At 44.9% G+C, this 22,473-nt stretch overlaps 1 protein-coding gene across 2 annotated transcripts in view; it reads right to left on the bottom strand.

The window, feature by feature from the left end:
• LOC146798524 (sodium/calcium exchanger 1-like) overlaps positions 1 to 22,473 on the bottom strand; it is a 498,783-nt gene that overhangs the window by 91,280 nt on the left and 385,030 nt on the right. For both annotated transcript variants that reach the window (XM_085625814.1, XM_085625815.1), the window contains exon 6: positions 19,473 to 19,745. In XM_085625814.1, the coding sequence (XP_085481940.1) occupies positions 19,473 to 19,745 (273 nt within the window). The remainder of the gene's footprint in view (positions 1 to 19,472; positions 19,746 to 22,473) is intronic.

Here is a 22,473-nt window from a genome sequence, read left to right as displayed (position 1 = left end):
CCTTATCATAAATATATTGCTTCAGTAAAAAGTTGCCCAAGTAAACCAGCATTTCCCTGGGTCTTTCAGTCTTACTCTGTGAGTGCTTTTTCACCATTAAGGAGAACCGGTGGGGTCAGTGGACTTTGGAATCCCAATACCATTTGGCCTGATCCGGGAAGGCACCTCTCGGTAGTTTCACCATTAAATCTCTAGGGTCCGCCCCTTCAGGAATCCCCCAAAAGTGTAAGTTGTTCCTCCGTTGGCATTTTTCCTGATCTTCCAATTTAAGCATAACATCAGATAGGGCTGTGCCCTGGAAAGCATTATGTACTTTCAAGGATTCTATCTTCAACTCCAGGGACTCTGGGTGGCTCTCCACTGTTGTTGGCCAGTCGATGATCTCTCCACAAGTTTTGTTTACTTTCCTCATCCTCCCTTGCAGTTTCGTAGAGGCGAATCTGGCACGTCGACTTTCATTCCGATTTTCTTCTTGCATTTGCTTAAGAGATAGAAGAATAGTAGTAAGCAATGGCTCTCGTTTTGCTGAAGGTGTTCCCGAGCCTGCATTAACATTATCACTTAGCCCAGGCTCTTGAAATGTTAATTGAGCATTAGAGCAGTCCCATTTCAGTTGTCTACTGCTCCCAGATTTGCTTACTCTCTTTTTTTCGTTTTGAGATCTTTTCCCTTTGAGTTAGTTATAGGCCTTCTGACAAAATACTACTGTTGGAGTCCGTAGTGGCCTCATTACTTAGTGATGTACTATCTTGCTTGGAGGAATCCTTGCCATCTGTAATGAAAATAATTCCCCCCCCAGGCAGATCAGGGGACAGGGCTCCCAGCTGTCTATAGGTAGCATTTCCTCGGCATACCTGAGTAGACAATTTAGATTTCACTGTGCCTGTGATATCCCTCTCCTCCTCCCTTCTAGTCGCTCCTGGTGTGAATGAAATAGTGATGTCAGCCACAGTTTTGTTCGGGATTACCCCTTGTTGACTAGTTCCTGCAGCATTTATCGGGGAGGATGGATTTCATTATCCTACCAATATCCTTGCTGGCTTGCCCCTTGTCTATTCCTTCAGGGATTCCACAAGCTCTGTTACCCTCCTTCCCAGAAATGGAGGAATCATTAGTTATTTCTAGAGGGAGGCCACTTCTTTTTTTTAGCCTCCCCTACATGGGAGGGGGGCAAACAAAATGCAACTGAGGGCTGTAATGACCCTCCCTCTGACTGACCTGAATTGTGGAGAGTCTTTAGAAATGCTTTTTTTCCTCCTCTGGTCTCCTGTTTGGTTTGCCAGGACACTCGCGCTGTTTCGCTTCCTTGGATACCTCTGAAGTGTGTGGGGACGGATTACCAGTAACTACTCCTCCCGCCGCAGCTGCCGCTCCGGCAAGCAGTGGGCCGTTGGCCCGTGCTTTCGTTGCTTTGCCTCGCCCTGTCATATTCTCTGGGGGACTTGCTCTGCCACTCCACCGCAGCCAAACACCAACGCCGGCAAGGAATTAGAAAAACCTGTGAGCACCGCCTGAAATCCAGCGAGTCAGCTGATACACCAACCTAGCACGTTCATGAAGCGGAAGCCCAAGTCTTCAGCTGGGCAGGCTGAGACAAAACACCAGGACCATGGAGAGAGTGGGGCGGCGAGGAGCGCGATAGGTTAAACAGACGCCATCTTTGATCTCTCCTGCAAAAAACTCCAGGCCTTTTTTAGTGAATTTCCAAGGTTTCCTTAATTCTATTTCCTACCTATACTGTCCCTATAACCTATGGTTTCTGTCAGTGAAAAAAAAAAAATATTAATATATATATATATATATATACACATACATGCATGTCTTATCTATCAAAAGGTTATTCTTTCCAGTGAGTGCTGGTCGTAATTTCTTATAGAGCTGTATATAAGTGCGAATACACTCTGGCAGGAACTGGCACCCGCTCGGGAGTGCGGAAGCTGTGGTGTAAGTGCATCGCTGAGATATTTGTGTCTGTGTGTGTGTATATATATATATATATATCACCAGATTCCGTAGAACAGCTTCGAAGCAAATACGGACACGGACCAGGTAATTCGTGCAGAAATTTATTCAGTGCAGTATGTCGCCATAACGTTTCGGCTCGTCCGAGCCTTGATCACATGACAATGTGACTGAGTTAGACCACATGATTTAAAGTGACAGTGCTGATTGGTAAGGGTTCAAGGTTCAAGCACGTGAGAGGTTTATGGGAATAGAGGTAGAAGAAATACACAATTAAAGTGACAGTATGTAAACAGTGCACTCACAAATATTTCACATTATGTCTTAAAAACGGAAATAAATAGCATACAATGATTAAAGATACAATTGTTTAAAAATGAAATTATTATAAATAAATAATTAAAAAACAATTGTGCAAATTGGCAAATAGTGCAAATTTGAATACCCATAAAATAGAACAAACTATTCCTTGTAAGAAGCGGTTAAATGTCACCTATTAAAATACTGACAGCTAGGGTATGTATTAGTTGGTTAAATCCAAATATAAATCATGTCTATTCCGTTCAAAGTGCGTTATATATATATTAGTCTCAAGATAATAATGGCGCGGCACTCCTCTTGGCAAAGATGTTATTTTATTTCAAGTCGTAATCCTTCCTATGCGTTTCGAACCGTAGTTCCTGGTCACGGCAGATTATTACATTGGTCCTACCTTGATTTTTAACTTATATACCTATACATGATGATGCTGTTATAATGCATTCTGGGTATAGTAGTTTCTCTACTTTCAATGTCAGAAAACTTTATTTGTTTCTGCATGAGGATGTTTTAGTTGATAGCATGCTTCAATGATGGTATGGTATGCTGAGTTAACAGAGAAGTACCTTTTTGATTACGCTCGTCATTAATTAACGACAAGGAAGCGTTGGATTCAAAATAGTGAAACATGTGATCGATGTGAGAAAGTTTCAAACATCGAATCATTTTTAAGGTACAATTAATGACTAAGTGTCAAAGGACATTTAACGGCTGAGTGCCCATTATATCCTGTTCTCATCACGCATCTTGGAGCATGCTAATACAATTCGCAAAACAAGTGTTTCAAGACTTAATACATTTTAAATTCACATTTGTATCCTGATGTCATTGGGGCATCCCATGTTGTTTGACATATTAATCAAAACATGTTTGAATCTTTTCCTAATCATCGTTCAGTTACGTTATTTCCCATTCAGTGCTTACAGATGGACATAGAGCTCCTCATCCCCATTCAAACCTAGGGGATGCTTGGTTTTAAACCTCATTATCATTCGTGATTCCTGTCTCCGTAGTTTTTGTGTTCGATTACCTCCTCGCTCAATTGAAGGTACTGTCACCAGCCCTGAGTATTTGATGTCCAACCAGGTTTTTCCCATGTGAGTTGACATATGTTTTGCGATTGCATAGGTGTTATCCATGTTTTGGATTGCGCATGTGTGTTCCAATATGCGCTTTTTTAGGGGGCATGTTGTACTTCCTATGTATTGCTTCCCACAGATATATATATATATTACCTACCTACTGGCGGTCGCCAGTAGGTAGTTATAGTTAGGACCTATTATCCATACGAAATCCGCAACATTCTATTTGGAATAACTTTGGCGCCGGTTGACGAATCTTTGCGAAATTTTCAAAACTCGTGGCCCGCTCCGGTCCGCTCCTATCCTGAATGCTCGGGGGGGGATTCGTCAAGCAGGGGCCAAGAAAAAAGGGGGTTCCCAAAACGTGTTTTCCCCATGCAATTTTCCATAGGGACCGTTAGTCGCAGCTACAGCCCGAACTGATGAACGGAATTACACTTAATTTGGCAGAAAGGTAGAGCTTGGTACACACTCGTGCCTTTTGCTTAAATGGTGTAAATCTGTTCAGTAGTTCCTGAGAAAATAAAAAGTAAAATCATAGATACATCTATGGGCGTGGTGGATCCGCGCACCCTGCCGTGCACAAGCTGTATGCTAATTGGCTGTCAACACTCCAAACCAGGAAGTGTTGGCAGCCATCTTGTACCTCGGTAGAACCGAGGCACAAGAAAAGAGAAGAAAAAACGCGCAGAACGTAAAAAGGGAGCAGGGTAGAAACACCCTGACCCCCTAGGCCTGCTCAGGGGGTCCCACAAGGACCCCCAGGGCCCAAAAAATCGGCAAAGCCCCGGGGACCGCCACACCCCAGGGCTACAAAAGTGAATGGCTGGGGGGGCTCAAAGGCCCCCCCAAGCCCCGGGACCGCTACCCCCTGGGGCTTTGTGAAAATAATTGCGGTGGGGCTCATGGTCCCCCCGCAGCCCCGGGACCGCCACCCCCCAGGCTTGTTTATTTTAAAAAATATATAAAAAAGAAATTCCCTGTGTGGGGGGGCTCAAGCTCTCCCACACGCCCCGGGGACCACCACCCCCCGGGGCTTTCTAAGTTGGTGGGAGGGGGGCCGCTAGCCCCCCCCCGGCACCAATGATGGCCCTGGGGACCGCCACCCCCCAGGGCTGGCTCCTGCAGTGTCCCAGGGTGCCCAACCCCGGGACACTGCTGTTTGCTGCCATAGCAAACTTGGTTTGAATTTTGAAAGAGAGAGCAGGGAAACCTGCTCTCTCTTTCAAAATTCAAACCAAATTGCTTTTCCACACAGGGAGCTGCATGTTATCAGCTCCCCATGTGGAAAAGCAATGCCGGCTCCCGCAGGACGCAGGGAGCCGGCAGGACCGTGGGGGGATTGGTCCCACGGCCCCCAACGGAGAGGGTCAGCCCCGGGGGATGGGGTCCCCGGGGCTATTAGTGGCCCGGGAGGGGGGCCATGGAGCCCCCCTCCCCCAAAATAATTTAAAAAAAACAAAAATTAGAAATGCAGGCCCCGGGGGATGGGGTCCCCGGGGCCTTTAGTGGCCAGAGGAGGGGGGCAACACAGCCCCCTTCCAAAAACAAATAATTTTAAAAAAAAGCCATGCCCTGGGAGATAGGGTCTCCGGGGCTGGTTAAGGCCTCGGGAGGGGGGCCAAGCGGCCCCCTTCCCAAAATGTAATTAAAAAAAAAAATTAGAGGGCAGGCCCTGGGGGATGGGGTCCCCAGGGCCAAAAAATAAGAAAAAGAAAGGGGGCTATGCCGCCCCCTTTAAAAAAAAAAATGAAATACTGGCATTGTGCCAGAGGCCACGCCCCCTTGTTTTAGCACTCTGTCAACACGCCCCCTGGCACGTTTGCGGATGGGGAACGAATTCCCCTTGAATACTGGGGTCCCTGGGGGCCAAATAACCCACCAGGAACCTCCAATATGCAAACCCAAAATACACCTGAGCACACCCAGTTGTAGTATCTATGATCCATAGGTATATTTAAAACCCGAGCACAGTATCATTTGATCAATTACTCAAATTTCCTTTGAAACATTGGAACAAAATCTTCAATCAGGTCCTTTTGCAGAGTTTTAATTGTCAAGAAACATGCAGAACAACAGCAGCTGTTGTTCTGCATGTTTCTTGACAATTAAAACTCTGGGTTTGAATGTTGCTCTAGGATTTTAGTCCTAGCGCTATTATACCCTGATGGGTGGGTATTGCTAACACCATTGTAGCACCCTTAAAAGAAAGACAAAAGTGAAATAGACTGATGTCGAATAGACTATTTTGAATGGATGTGCAGATCCTTAAGCAAATACCCATAAAGCTTCTGATTGAACCTCCAATATGCGTCAGGGGGCTGCGTTGCAAAGAGGTGTTCTGAGGCCACGCCCCTTTTTACACCTCTCTGCAACGCAGCTCTGTAGCGCTTACTTGAGGTACCTAGTGGGGTCGTTTGACACTAGGGACCCTTAGGATTCAAGGGGACTTAATCTCTCAACTTAGAATGGCCACAGGGCGGGTTTACACAGTGGTGAAGGGAGGGGACGAGGCCTGAGGTGACGTGTGCAAACACGCCCTGTGGCTCGTTTTAAGTTGGGGAAATAATTCCCCTTCAATCCTAAGGGACCCATGGGGCCCAACTAGTCCACCAGGTGCTTCCAGTGAGCACCACTGTGCTGTGTTGCAGAGAGGTGGTCCAGGCCGTGGCCATTTTCTTTGCAAGGCAGCTCTATGGCGCTAACTGGAGATACCTGGTGGGCTAGTTGGACCCAAGGGACACATAAAATTCAAGGGGACTTTATCCCCCAAATTAAAACGGTCATAGGGCGTGTTTGCACACGTCAGCTCAGCCCCCCCCCCTCCCTTCACCAGTGTGCAAACGCGCACTGTGGCGCGTTTTAAGAGGTAGTTTTAATGCCCCTGCCCTATTATATACTAGGGGCTTGCAGAGGAGGTCATGCTAATAACAGGGGTACCCCAACGCATAGTGTTCCCTAGTGTATGTAGGTGTTTTAACTGTATTCTAAGTAACTTTTAACATAGCACTGGCTCTAGGACTGGTTAGTCAGAGTCAGTTACCACCAGTACCCATCTGAAAAAGTTAGAGGGTACAGGATGATTTTGCAACAAAGACTCTTTCTCCTCCTCTGTTTGTTCTTTCTGCACATCTTCCTTCTTCCGGCACTTTTCTTTGTCTTTGAGGACTTCTGTAGCTTCTTTCTGCATTTCTTTTTCTTCTTTCTGTGTGTTTTTTCTTCTTTCTTCACATGTCCTATCTCTGTAGGCATAGTTAGAAATTAGCATTTAAAAAACCTTTGAAATTCACTTAAAAAACCATAGGTTTCAGGCACGTCATAGTTAGGAATTAGCATTTAAAAAACCTTCAAAATTCACAGTAAAAACCATAGGTTTCAGGGGTGTTATAGTTAGCTGGACATTTCACTCGTACAAAACCAGAGAAATTCCCCCGTTATAGTTAGTTCAGTTAACTATAACTCGCGGCCCCGCAATGCACTGCTGATGACGTCACATATTACATCACTCATGACATGGTCAGTGACATCACTGATGACATCACGGATGACATCTCAAATGATATCACTGATGACATCATCCATGTGATAATTTGATGCATCTTCTCACACCCTAATATAACCTTTGATACACCCACTCTAAATTACAGACTGCCATTCTCAAAACCATAGACACTCCAATACCAATAACTACATACCCACTTACTGATTCTTATGTCTACACACTCATCCACTCACTCACCCATACAGTCACTCATACTTATGGTCACTCAGTACAGGACTATCATATGCACTCATACACCTATATAGACACTCACACACCGCCACTCATCCACAGAGGTACTCACACACCTACTCAGTCATGCAAATAATTAATCACACTGCCATTTACTCACCTATACAGTTATACACACACCAGCTCAATTACTCATACGAATACTAGCACATTCTTACGCTCTTATACAATCAATGATACAAGCACACACTCATCCATGCAGCCACTCTCACAATCACACACTCTCACTTATAGCCATTTATGTACTCCAACACACATATATACTGCCTTTCACATATGTAGCTACTCACACATGTACCACTGAAATATACATTCACTCACTAACACAACCATACACACACTCACCCACCCATTCAGTCCATCACAGGTGCACTCTTGAAACCATGCACCCAGTGAATCACCCAGTCACACATCTATGCACAGAGTCACACACACCCCACCCACACAAACACTCAGGCACCCATACAGATACTCAGACAACCAATCTATAACCCATATAGACACTCATGTAGCTATTTGCAAACCCATGCAGCCGCTTACACACCAACACACAGACAGATACAGACATTCACGCAGTTTAGTCACTAACCCATGCATTCGGTAAGATACGTTTAATCACTCACTTATAGAGTCAGTCATGTACCTACAAAATCATCCATTCACACACATATACACCCACTCATTCTTCAATATGTCTTTCCCTTTATATAATAAACATATTTAAACTTTACAGAACCACACAGACACTGGATGATGTCATCAATGATGTCATGAGTGATGTGACTGACCATGTCATGAGTGATGTAATATGTGACGTCATCAGCAGTGCATTGCGGGGGCGCGAGTTATAGTTAGCTGAACTAACTATAACGGGGGAATTTCTTTGGTTTTGTACGAGTGTAATGTCCAGCTAACTATAACACCCCTGAAACCTATGTTTTTTTCTGTGGGAAAAAAAAAAAATATATATATATATATGTATATATATATATATATATATATATATATATATATATATATATATATATATATATATATATACATATTCACTGAAAAAACCATAGGTTTCACACACGTTATAGTTAGGAATTAGCATTTAAAAAACCTTGCAAATTCACTGAAAAAACCATAGGTTTCACACATGTTATAGTTAGCGGAAATTTTACTGATAAAAAACCAATGAAATTCCCCCGTTATAGTTACTGCAGGCAACTATAACTCACGCGACCGCAATCCTCTGCTGATGCTAATACTGTATTTAGACACTTATTTGCCCATGTCTTCTTCCATACATTTTTAGCTATACATATATTACAAATATTTTTTTTTCATAAAGACACATATGTCATCAGCAGAAGATTGCGGTCGCGTGAGTTATAGTTGCCTGCAGTAACTATAACAGGGGAATTTCATTGGTTTTTTATCAGTAAAATTTCCGCTAACTATAACATGTGTGAAACCTATGGTTTTTTCAGTGAATTTGCAAGGTTTTTTAAATGCTAATTCCTAACTATAACGTGTGTGAAACCTATGGTTTTTTCAGTGAATTTGTACGGTTTTTTAAATGCTAAGTTACTTTACGCCATTCGTGGCGTGCGCGCCCACTTAACGCAGTTCGTTCTGTGCGCGCACGGTGCGCTTCGCGCACCGTGCGTGCACAGTGAGCACGCGGTGCGCTTCGCGCACCGCGCGCCCACTTTACGCAGTTAGTGCCATGCACGCACGGTGGGCACGCGGTGCGCTACGCGCACCGCGTGCCCACGTTACGCTAGATGGGCCATGTACGCACGATGCGCTTCGCGCACCGTGCGCACATGGAGGACATATGATGTACTTCGTTTTGAAAGGTAATATTTTAATTTTTCGTAGATTTCATAAGCCATGCACAAGTGGTGCACTTCGGGCACCATTTGCACACGGGGTGGAGAGAGTGTGGATAATTTTTTTTTTTAATTTTTTTTTTTTTATATTTTAGTTTTTCTCAAAAATGATAAGCCATGCACAATTGTTGGCCTTCGGCCACCAATTGCACACAGGGTGAAGAGAGTATGGATGATTTTTTTTTTTTTTTTAATTTTTTACCGTACGCGTACGGTAAGCGTAATCGGCGAAATTACCAAAAAAATAAAAATTCCGTTTTTGGCCTTGGGGGATCTTTGGGGACTACCTCACCATGCCTATGTGTGTGGGAGCTGTCGAAACAGCCCCTTTACATGTTTGTGGGCTTTAAATCACTCTCAGTGCGAGAGAGAAAATGGCGGCCGCCACTTCCTGGTTTCGGCCGATTCGAATGTTTACTAAGATCTAAGAGCCAATCAGAATCGCGCTCGCGCACGCCACCGTACGCGTACGGTAAGCGTACCGTAAGCGCACCGTAAGCTGGCTCAGATATATATATTGATTTAAAGTCTATTTTCTCAGAATCTACTGAACAGATTTACACCAAACCTACAAAAGGCACTTCCTTGACCTGAGGACTACCTCTCTGCCAAATTTCTAGTAATTCTGTTCAGCCGTTCGGGCTGTAGCCCTGTCTAAAGGTCCTATGGAAAAATGCATGGGAAAAACGCGTTTTGGGACCCCCCTTTTATCTCAGCCCCCGCTTGACGAATCCCCCCGAGACTTTCAGGGTAGGAGCGGAGCGTAGCGCCCCACCTATTTTGAGAAATTCGCGAGGATTCGTCGACCGGCGCCAAAGTTATTCAAAATAGAATGTTGCGGATTTCCTATGGAAACAGGGTCCTAACTATAACTACCTACCGGCGACCGCCAGTAGGTAATATATATATATATATATTCACTGAAAAAACCATAGGTTTCACACACGTTATAGTTAGGAATTAGCATTTAAAAAACCTTGCAAATTCACTTAAAAAACCATAGGTTTCACACATGTTATAGTTAGCTGTACATTTCACTCGTAAAAAACCAATGAAATTCCACGTTATAGTTAGATCAGGTAACTATAACTTGCGCGCCCACAATAAACTGCTGATGACGTCACATATTACATCACTCATGACATGGTCAGTGACATCACTCTTCACATCAATGATGACATCTGAAATGACACATTGTGGATTGCGGTCGCGCAAGTTATAGCTACCTGATCTAACTATAACGTGGAATTTCATTGGTTTTTTACGAGTGAAATGTACAGCTAACTATAACATGTGTGAAACCTATGGTTTTTAAGTGAATTTGCAAGGTTTTTTAAATGCTAATTCCTAACTATAACGTGTGTGAAACCTATGGTTTTTTCAGTGAATTTGTACGGTTTTTTAAATGCTAAGTTATGTATTTATTTTTTATTTTTTTTTCTGGTTTTTCACCGTGCGCACACCCTGCGCGCACGGTGCGCGCTTACAGATATATATATTGCTTTAAATGCTTTTTTCTCAGGAACTACTGAACAAATTTACACCAGACCTACAAAAGGCACTTCCTTGACCTTATGGCTACCTCTCTGCCAAATTTCAAGTAATTCTGTTCAGCGGTTCGGGCTGTAGCTGTGTCTAAAGGTCCTATGGAAAAATGCATGGGGAAAACGCGTTTTGGGACCCCCCTTTTTTCTCGGCCCCCGCTTGACGAATCACCCCGAGACTTTCAGGGTAGGAGCTGAACGGAGCGCCCCATTAGTTTTGAAAATTTCGCGAGGATTCGTCAACCGGCGCCAAAGTTATTCAAAATAGAATTTTGAGATTTCCTATGGAAACACGGTCCTAACTATAACTATCTACTGGCGACCGCCAGTAGATAATATATATATATATATATATATGTATACATAGATACACTTACCATATGTGGTAAAGGCACGAAAACATACCAATGTGGAAAGGCTGCATAGTGAAGGGTGTCTACCTTCATGGCTTTCAATATAATACATATCACTATAGAGAAAACTAATGTGAGTTATATTTAATTCTAAAATGTTATTTGACATTGAATTGCTTTGAACCACAAGATCCAAAGAAAAGCAACAAGATCCTAAAGAGATTAACACCGCTGTTGGTCTGTCAGCAGCGCTTTCATTTGACATTGGAGACAAGCGCTAAATCACTTGCAACAGGGCAATATTTCATAATTGCCTTTGCTGAGCCTCTGGTGTTTTAGCAAATTTACATAAAAAATATCCTCTAAGATGATGCACTTTCAAAGGGGAATATAAATGCACAAAAACTAGATTGGGTGGGGGTTCCTGCACTACTTTTTGCAGGTAATACCCTGTCAATTTTAGTGTCTATTTTTCATCTAAGGGCCTCGAGGGTAATAGTTCCAAAACAAAGTTCATGGCAGTTCGACCCTACAAGGCATTTAAGCAACCCTTAATCTTGGCAAATGAAAGTTTGGAGCGAACCCTCAGATTTGAATATCTGGGAATAATGCTTGATAGTAAACTATCATGGCTACCCCATTTCGAGAAGAGAAGGGCAGTGATTCAGCATCAAGCTTCAGGATTTAACCTCTTCAGTGCCCATGACGAGCTGGACTCGTCATGGGCCGCGGTGGCGCTGTGCCCATGACGAGTCCAGCTCGTCATAAACCCCGCCCGCTAATGCAACGGCCGGCACAGGGCGGGGAAAGGGGCGGGCACTGAAGGGGTTAAGGAGGTATCAGGACACAACCTCAAGGGCAGTCCTTCCCACTATAGAACTGATGAAGTTAAAGGCCCAATCCGCTGCTCTATATTGGGTGAAATATGGGGCCACGTGAAGACAGTCCTTCTTACAACTAGCGAAAACAAGTTTTCCACACTCCCTCCTTCACCTCCCTACTAGCACTCCCCTAATCCCTATGTTTTTAGATGTTGCTTTAAAAAGAGTGGGGGGTCCTCGCTAGACTAAGACCCCTATTATATTGGGTAAGACTTTGTACGACCAAGAAGCTGCGCCCGTGTCAGAGGGCAGTAGAAGAACTGTTGACCCTAGATACAAGTCTTACATTCCTGTGGTTTAAACATATCCAATATTGACTTGACAGGTTGGACCTTGGCCATTTTTGGACGGACCCTGGTTCGTTGGTGGCCGCGTCCAAACTACAATTGAAAGCCTGTTTCTGGGATTTCGTCCAGGCTAACCTCCACAGCTCCTCTACTCATGGTAGGGTGACACTGCAATTCCTCTTTAACAAGGTTACAGCCAGCTATGAATAATTTCTAGACCTACCACTTAAGCAACTAGAGAAATTCCTTCACTTAAAATTTCACTATGACACACTTGAATTAGGGCCGCTTATGGCTCTGCGGGTTGCCAGTGGGAGTGTCTGTATCACGTCTATATAGACCCTATGCTCCAAGTTACAATTTGAAATAGTACACTACATGATGTTTTTCTGTCAACCATACAAACAAGCATTGGCATAGCCAATAGGTCTCGCCTTTGAGACCTTATAAGTGTTTAGCAATGCAACAGTTGCATAACTAAATACTTATAAGGTCCCAAAAGCGAGACCTATTGGCTATGGCAAGCGGCCGTGCTGCCGCGAAAGTGAAAGTGATCACGATTGTGATCAAACATCAAAGCGGCCGCGAAAGTGAAAGTAATCGCGGTAAAGCGCGGCGCGCGCGCCCGCTCACATGCACTGTAGCTCTAGGCTGGCCTGGTAGCACTTTTTGGAGCCCTCTCAATAAGTCTCGCCAGACCAGCGCATGCGCTGGGTCAGGCGAGACCTAAAAACCAAGAGGGAAGTGGATACGGCCACTATGTAAAAATCTTGGAGTACGGAGGCATCTGGAGGCGCTAAGAATTCTAAGGAGCAACACGTCCACTTACATTGCTTTTGCAGTAAGCAGTTATTTATTTTCAGTCGCACTTATATGGAAAGAGAATTGCCTTACATTTTAATTTGGTGGTTTTTAGCATCATTTTAAACTAGATAAAAATTAGGACTAGTCATGACAGTGCTTGCCTTGCGGGAGATCAGAAACTAAGAAACGTTCAGCACTTTTTAACACAATAGCGAAATAAATTGCCATGATCTCCTATTCTTACATATCTTATGTAAAAGATGTATTTTATTCTATGTATTTCATATTCTTAGAATAGGGAGCCGAAACAAATGTTTTATCACAACTTTAAAATGGATTGATTTTATTGATAAAACGTTTTTACTTTATGTAATTGTCATAAGGACTGTTTCCCTTGTTTTATGGGATAACCTTCCGAAATAAACGTTATTGACTTGACTTGCTCTAAGATGCATTGTTTACCACCTTTTTCAACATGTTCTCCGAGGGGGACCTCAACTGAACGGTTCCCCACGGCTTGTCCCATCGGGGGTGGAATCGTCGAATCAGGAGCATGAACCCAGTCCATGGGAAATGAGCTTATAGAAGGCGGGAAAGACATCTCACGGGGAAGCGCGAGACAGCGCGCGACTGGGATGAGGAATGACGAGGAGGGAGGGTTGTGGTGTAAGACGTGGTAAAGGGGGCTGCTGAAGAGGTCTCGAGGAGAGAAGAGCGGCGATGGAGGAGTTGATGAGAGTCGAGGACGGGCTCGAGGGTCTGTAATAGAGCAGCTAATGTATTGAATTATTTTGACTGATGAGGGCTCCTCTGGTATATTAGTGCTGGCAGCTCCGGAATCAGACAACATCACACTGAGCGATTGGAGATGCGCCGAGACAGCAGCTAGACGAAGAGACATATTTATTGAAAGAGCATGAAGGAGGGAGGGAAGGTGGAAGAAATATGAGACAGAAGCGAGGGGGTCAACAGATCTATAGAGAGAGCGGGAAGGGAAGTGGGAGAGCGATATGAAGGGAGATTTGTGGAAAGGCGGCGAGGTAAGGGTGGGATTGGTAGTGAAACACTGCGGGCTCCACAGAGACAGAGAGATGGCGCAGTATCGGAGAGTGCCGAGAGAGAGAGAGGATTGCTCGGTCTGAGCAGAAGGCGGCTTGAGTGGCTGGGCGCCTGCTCCAATCCAGCTCGCACCTGCTGGCTGCCCTGATACCAAGGGGACAATTAGAGGAAGCAATTATAACAGTTAGGACGAGCCAGGCCCCCCAGCCTCCGAGCATCCCCACTGCTCCCGGCACAGCTGCCGAGCCCCTCCCGCTCCCATATCTCGCGTTATGAATCTGACTGAACCAGACACTCCATCTTTCTTTCAGGCCCTCGTTCTCACTGCCCCCGCCGCCCCGCAGGATTGGACGGCGTGTGTGCCCTGCTTTGAGACTGCCTATGTCAGCTAAGTTCTGCAAATGTCAGCCTGGGGCTGATCTGTGACTTGATGTGGATGTGGCGACTTTATGCCTGTGTATGATCAGCCGCGCTGTGGCAGCCTGTTTGAGTGACAGCTCTATGACTGCTCCGTCGCATCCCTCTTGGACGCTTTTATCCGTGCAGCAGGTGCAGTGGCACCGTGGCTCATATTTATGGAGGGGCCCACTTCACCCAAATATAGCTGTCTCTTAATTCCCAGCTGGACAGTAGAGAGGCCCGCTGTCCTTACTCATATGGGGGGGGGGGGCAATGGCACCTTTGCCCGGGCTCTCTATTAAGATAGACCTTTCCTCTAAGTCTTTGCTTTTTCAAGTCATTTTCGTTAAAGGCAAATCAGGCGTTTTATTCGCAAGGAACAAGAGAAGGGCACTCATCTAATCATACCCATATATTTAAAAAAAGCTTTAAAAATAAAATAAATTGAAAAACAGGTCTTCTTCATGTTTGAACCCCAGAGCTGTTGTGTGTGCTCCAATCCACTGTATATTTGGTGCATGTATATGATAATGACAAGGCTGCAGTTTTGCATTGTATTGACCTGCAAGTTATAGGAGTTACAATTAGTCATACAGCAGTATACATTTTATCTACTGTGAATAGTTGAAACGCTGAGTTTGCCTGTATTTAGACATATTGGGCCTCATAAACTATATTTTGATGGGCTACAGTGCAGCAAGCCTTCCTGCTGTGCTGCCTTGCTTCAAAATAAAAGCAGGGGAATGCGCTATATCTACAAGATATAGCACATTCCTGTCCTTTTCCCCTGTGCTAGCGCACAAACAGCAGCCATGCACCAATGCAGACACCCTTGCATCACGTTGCAAGGGTGCCTGTGTTGTGGGCAGGGCCGGACTGGGAACTGAAACCAGCCCTGGCAAACTGCTCGGCCGGACCCCTGGGTGGGAGCGGGGGTGCAGCCTAGCTGTTTGCTAGGGCCAGTTTAGGCCAATTGTGTTACAGGGGGCACATATTGCTGGCCCGGGTAACAAAAACAGCACCCCAGGGGCCCAAAGCCGCCCCCCACCCTGGCAGCCCACCGGGGAAATGCCTGGTGCCTGCTACGGCCAGTCCGGCCCAGTTTGTGGGGATGACTGAAGGGACATCTTCCTGCACAAAAACAATCATTGATGGCATTTTCCTCTTTCTAAGAGGGAAAGACGACTAGAAATAAAAGTATTTCTCCTCATTGGCCACTCCTAATCCTCCCCTGGGGAGGCATATGGTTCAGACGCATTCCCAGCTTTGCAAAAAGTTATAAATCTGGGAATGTATCTGTTCCATGGATGTTGCATGTAAACACCCACAGCAACACCCATGGAACGCCCCTTTCAGGCAGAGTAATGGGTGAAATGGGCTCATATTTACAAGGCCATGAAAAGTCACGCAGGATGACTTCACGTGGCATTGCAAATATGGGCAAGCCCATTGCGCTGCCGGTGCATAAAAAGAAAATGATTCACCGGTGGCGCAATGGGCTTGTAAATTAGGCCCATACTGTGCAGCTTGTACAGAGATCTTCTTAAGTCCACTCACCCATATACTGTATGAAGAGCCACCAACGAGGATCGACATCCACCATACTTAGGATTGGCATTTAGCACATTTCTAAGCCCCTTCAGTTTTGGTGGATAATGGAAATAAGGTCCCCAGTGCTAAACAATTTGCTCAGGATCGCACAATGTGGTCAAGTGAGGAAACCAGGATTAAAACCCAGATAGGGCCATGGTCGCAAATTAGTTGCAAGCCCAAATCTCCTCCCAAGAACAGGGTTTGCTGTAAATGGGGGTTTTCTACCAGGATAATCCCTTTGCACTGCTAGATTTTTATTTTACCGCAAATTTGTGGATGATCCGCAAATCCACGGTAAAATTGAAAAAAATGTAAAGAAGGATGGGCTCCTGCACTTGTTTTTTTTCACTGCCCCTAGGGTGGGCCAAGTCCTGGGGGCATTATGAGCACTAAAATCAGAGGAGGGGGTGCGCTTGGCCTCCCTCCCCAGGCCAATTTTGCCTCCGGAGATCACATCCCCTGGATTCATAAGGGGAGGGGTCCTGTATGGCACCCTCCCTGATCCAATTTCGGCCCTAGGAACCCCATCCCCCTTGGCCTAGACATTAACATAAATTGGGACGGGGCAAGCAGCCCCCTTCCCAGGCCGTATTCAGCCCCGGGACACCATCCCCTGGGGACTGCCCGCGATTTGAAATTAGAGTGGGGCCGCATGGTACCCCTCACGGAGCCATTAAGGGCCCTGAAGACCCCATTCCCCAGGGCCGGCTCCTGCTACGTCCCAGGGTGTCCACCTCCACTGACACGGACAGGGAAACCTGTGTTTGCTATCGCTTGGCGGGAGCAATTCAAAAGCTCCCGCCAAGAGAGAGCAAACACGAAGTCTGCTCTCAGCTGGCAGGAGGTTTAAAAATGCTCCAGCCAGTTGGGAGTGGACCTTAGATCTGTTTCCCTGCCCACAGTGATGCGATCAGGGAAACTGATCTAAAATGTACTTCCCCCTTAGGGAGCAGCATTTCGAGTTGCTCCCTGTGGGTAGAAGTAATGCCTGTTTTCACTGGATGTTGTGAGCCAGCTGGGGCAGCGGGGGCCGGCCACAAAAAAGGAGATGGTGGGTGCCATCAGTGGGTACCAGGGCACTCACCCTTAGTAGGCCGGGCCCCAGGAGATGGGGTCCCTAGAGCCAAAATCGGCCTGAGGAGGGAGGCTGTGTACCCCCCTCCTCAATCAAAAAGGTGCCAGCCTTCAGAGGATTGGTTCCCCGGTGCTGAAATCGGCCCAGGGAGGGGGGACTGCATGCCCCCTTCCCATTTAGTAATTGGCCAGGCCCTGGGCGATGGGGTCTCTGGGGCCAAAATGTGCCAGGGGGCATTGCGTGCCTCTCTTCCATTTACTAAAGGTGCAGGGCCCTGGGGATAGAATCCCCAAGGTCGCAATTGGCCCAGGGTGGGGGGCTGTGTGTCCACCTCCCTATTTACAATATGCCTGGGCCACGGGAGAAATGGTCCTAGGGGCCAAATTTGGCCCGGGGAGGGGGGCTGCATGTCCTCCCATTATTACAGAGGTGAGCCCCGGGAGATGGTGTCCCTGGGCCAGAATTGGCCCGGGGAGGGGGTTGTGTGGGCCTTCCCCCATAAAAACAGTGGTGGGCCTCGGGGAATGTGATACCCGGGGCCCAATATGACCTGGGGAGGCCACGTACCCAGGTAGCTGCGGTTGTATTAACGTATACTAATTAAATATTACTTTACGTTTTAAAAAACCTAGAAATTCACTGAAAAAAACAAAGGTTACAGGGACATTATAGTTTGGAAATAGCATTCAAAAAGCGTAGAAATTCACTGAAAAAACTAAAGGTTACAGGGATGTTATAGTTAGGAAATAGAATTTAAAAAACCTTAGAAATTTTGTAAAAAAACAAAGGTTACAGGGACGTTATAGGTAGGTTGATATTTACCCACAAAAACCCATAGAAATTCAGCACCTAAAGTTCGAGTTATCTCAAGTAACTATAACTCGTGCCCTAAGGTAATTATAACTCACATCCTTGCCATGCACTGCTAATTGTCCCACATATTATATAACTCATAACATCTTCTATGACAGCTTTGATATCACTGTAACCTTCGATGTATAATTATTGATGAGAAAACTGTGCATGGCGGGAGCTTGAGTTATAGTTACCTTAGGGCAAACATTATAGTTACTTGAGATAACTCTAACTGCTGACTTTCTGTGGGTTTGTGTGTACAAAATCTGAAACTAACTATAACATCCCTGTAACTTTGTTTTTTTAGTAAATATAAATAGAGTTATAGATATAGATACATTTAGAAAATTGACTTCTCTGCTTGATGCTTGATTGCTGACTGTAAAAACACATTACAAGATGTAAGAGTGGTCCGAGAAAGAAGAGAATCCATTCAAAATAAAATAATGGAAATTTTTTAGATTCCAAACTGAACGTCACACAGAAAAAAATAAATCATGCTTTCAAGGAGCAATACATTATATTCCCCTACAGTGCAGAACAGTGCTGACTGAGTGCAAGCATCACAGCGCGAAACTGTTGCTCTTGCTTGACGCAGTAGAGAAGATGCATCTACTCCTCAGTGTAAAACAAGCAATGGCAAAGCCAATATATCTGATGTTGACTGTCATCCTCTTGGTTTTGTTAACACTTGTTTTGTTATGGTTTCTGTAAAACATTACTGTTGGGAAAGCATCCTGGCCCTCATCAATAAAAAAAATCAGCTTTAAGCCCAAAAAAATATTTACCCTCAAAAAGCACCGATTACCGTAGTAGTCCCTGGCACTTAAGGGGTCCACATTGTGTGTGGCTGTGCTCCTTGAGAAAGGGCAGATTGTTGTCACTTACAGGGAAGTTAGCCAGGGGCTGGAGTGGGTTGACCTATTGTCCCATGTTATATACTGTAGGAGGCTGAAGGAAAATGTCAGTGACACAATAACAACCCAGTGGATAAACGGGGCTGGCTGAAATGTAAGTATATTTTTACACATAACTTTCCTAAAATCAAAAGGTCTTTACTGAGACCAGGCCTGAAAATTAAAAAGTTAGCCCTCTGTGCTGCTCTCTCTCTTGGCCACAAGTCCCTGGCATGTTGACACCAGTGGTGGTTGTTTTTCCCAACAGCTATTTCTCATCTGCCTACCCTTCATCTGTAACATAGACCAAAGGTGAATTAGTTTGGCCAAAGTAGGCCAGGCAGGTAACCCCAAAATGGTAGTCTAAAAAGTTTTTTTTTTTGCTTTTGAGAAAGAGGTGAGTGGCACACAGCAGCAAGGGCGCTCATGAGCTTCTGTGCAAATTTAGCACTGCACACACTGGCCGTTGAAATGCTTACTAAATTGATGCTATCTATTGCGTTGTGCAAGGGGCTGCGCAAGTCTTTTGTAAATAATGTCCTTCAACTGTTACTATGTGCATGTGTGTGTCAGCCAAAAGACTGCCTGTGTTTGTGACTGTTCTGTCACTGCCTGCATGAGCTGCTTCTTGGAGGGAACCTGGCTGCCTCAGAATCTTCCACCTCAACTACTCTCTTGATTTGAAACGTACCTGGTACTGAGGTTCCAAGTGCTACGAACACCACTGCAGTGACCGAATCTTTGAGACCCACAGTGCATCCGAAGTGCGAGGCAAGGTCACCGGTGACTGCTGTGAGGACGCCAATCAGGGAAATGGACACTAGAAAGCAGGCCCAGCCACTCCAGTACTCAGTGGGTGGTACAAAGGCGAAGAGAACCTTCCAGAAGACGGTGAGAAAATGCATGATATAGTCAAAGCAGGATGGGAGACGTTCCTCCCCACTTTCATCTTCATCATCATCACCTAATGTGGAGATAGAAAGACGGAGAAGGTAAAAGGAAAATAGAGAGTAAGAAAGGGGGGCTTTTAATTGTGTCAATGCTTATCATTGCATTGCAACTGTCACATATGGCGGACATATAGCAAAAAAATAAGAATGTTTGAACAGCACATAAATAATACCAACCTTACTTCTCCTCTTACACCCAGTCCTTCTTGTAGAATCCCACTGTGGCCATCCTTTAAAGACCTGTCTCTCACTGACATACCTCACTCCCTCAAACTCACTCCCCTTGAAGATGATGTTTACTACTGTCCTTCAAAGCTCTCTCTCCGGGAAAGGTCTCTGACCTCGACTCACCATTGCCAATGCCTCCCTCACTCAGGGTATCTTCCCAGAAGCTCTCAAGACAGGTCAGATCCTCCCACTCCTAAAGAAACCTACTTTAGGCTCTGAATACCCCGCCAACCATGTAGGGTAGATGAGTGATGTACCGGTGTGCATCATTCATCTACCCTACATAGACAAGATAACTTTATAAAGTAGTCTACACTCAACTCCAAGATCACATCAGTACTAATCATCTCCTGTATGACTACCTATCTAGCTTATTATTTTGCCGTGCGGAGACCGCTACCGTACACATTATAGACAATGCCTTCCTAAACACTATTTCTTTAAGAAAGCATCTTCAGTACCACCATCCAGATGCAAAAGCACAAGGGCTTGAACAGTCTGGATGGTGGTAATACCCTGCTCCATAGCCTACAAAACTCCACACTGACACTCCTTAAGGGCATCATACACAGTGAAGCATATCTCATCCAGGGATGGAAGAAATGTGATCACATCACACCCATCCAGATGGAACTCCATTGACTCCCGTTGCCAGCCTGCACCATCTTCAAAATCAGCTGCATCATTTACAAAGCAATCACGCCAAGCATCCCGGCTGATTTTCTGGACGTTGTCACCATCTCTGATGGCTCCCAGCACACCCACAACCAGGCCACCATCAGACTGGAGACAAAGAGGTGTTAAAAAATACATAGTACAGGCCTTTGCCATCAATGCCCCCATGATTTAAAACAACATCCCGAACCCAAAAGGTACCCCCTGAACACTGCTGCAATTTAGGAAAGAGTTGAAGACACACCTCTTTAAAGAACACTAAACCACAATACAGAAACAGTCTATTAGCTCACATGGTACTTGGTATAGTAATCAGGCTACCACCTCCATCACAACGGAGGTGCCTGACAATATTTAAGATGGATGATCCATTGCAAATTAGAGCTTCTTATCAGAGCCACTGACTTTATGTGATTCTATTGCTGTGGCGTTTTCTGCATTATTATGGATTTACCTCATCTTTTAAACCTTCATGCATCTTCTACATATAAATATATTTCAACAATAAACTTAATTTCTGGCCTCAGTGGTCCAAAACGTACTATGAAAAATGGCACTGCAGGTGCAACGCAGCGGTTGACACGTTGCAAAAGTTAACTAGCTGCCTTTAAAGCCATTGGTTGCTGTTTTCCTATATAAAACAGGTACTAATGTATTCTTTGCCCACAAAGTGGCTTTCCTGAAGAAGCTCTGTACTGTGTACAGTGCTGGGATCCATTTTCTATCAACATGTGTTCAAAATAATTATTTAAAAGCAAAGTTGCTCTGCCATAAAATGTGCTGTATAATCTCACGTTATCTTCTCATAATTTGGTCCTCCATTGCTGCATAATTCCAGTTGCTTTGTCTATAACATTCAAGATGGTTCACAACGTCGTAAGCGGGGCTCCTAAAAAGATTAATGGCAATACAAACCCAATGGATACTGATAATAACGTTTAGTGTGTTTTCCACCTTCTTGAAAAGCACCTAATACCATTCAGTATGGCAACCACATCCCAAGTAGATCGCCTAAAACATACAAAATGGCTTCTACTATCCCAACTGAGGCGCCTGATTACATTCAAGGCAGCTTCCCCTGTTCGGATTGGCGATACTAATAATATTCAAGATGGCTGCCACCAACTAAAGCGGAGCGTAAGCCATGTGGCGTGTCTGCCACCATTAAATCTATAATACTTTGTACAGCCAACACTGAATGATCATTCTTACCAAATATTCAATTTGTGCGATGTCACGAAAAATGTACAAAACACCACTTAAAGCCTGGTCTTGACACTCTCAACTGCCCAGATACTGTTGAGCAAAATTAATGCTATATTGTGATAGTAGTTTTGCATATCAGATGCGCAGCTCACCCTGCACCAGCTCTACTGACTTTGTGAACACATTCACAGTAGCCAGACCATATCTTATAGAAGATAAAATGCAATTTTACAAGCAAGAGGAAGATGTAAACAACTATAGAAATTAGGGGAGGGCCAACATCACAATAATTATGTAGAGTTCTGTTAATACGCATCAGATATCTCCTCAGGCGTCGAGGATCTGATCTCTCAGTGTTTTGTATGGCTATAAAAAGCAACAGCGAGTATACACATCAGCGTAAATCTAATTATTCGCTAATGACAACGTTGGGGACAAATCAGTGTTAGTCAAGTGGCCCTGTCAATGCATTCAGCCCGAGGGTCCTAAAAACAGGCTCACTGGACCATGACCCTGAAGCCAATGAGAATTCACGGTTGATTTGTGAATTAGGAGCCACGCGCTCATACCGCTGTTCTCCAAGTCGGAGTCTTTGATCCATACTCGAGATGATCATCTAAATGCGTGCTTCAG

Source organism: Triturus cristatus, chromosome 9, assembly GCF_964204655.1.
Source record: "Triturus cristatus chromosome 9, aTriCri1.1, whole genome shotgun sequence".
Taxonomy (NCBI): Eukaryota; Metazoa; Chordata; class Amphibia; order Caudata; family Salamandridae; genus Triturus; species Triturus cristatus.
This window is presented reverse-complemented; position numbering and strand designations above follow the sequence as displayed.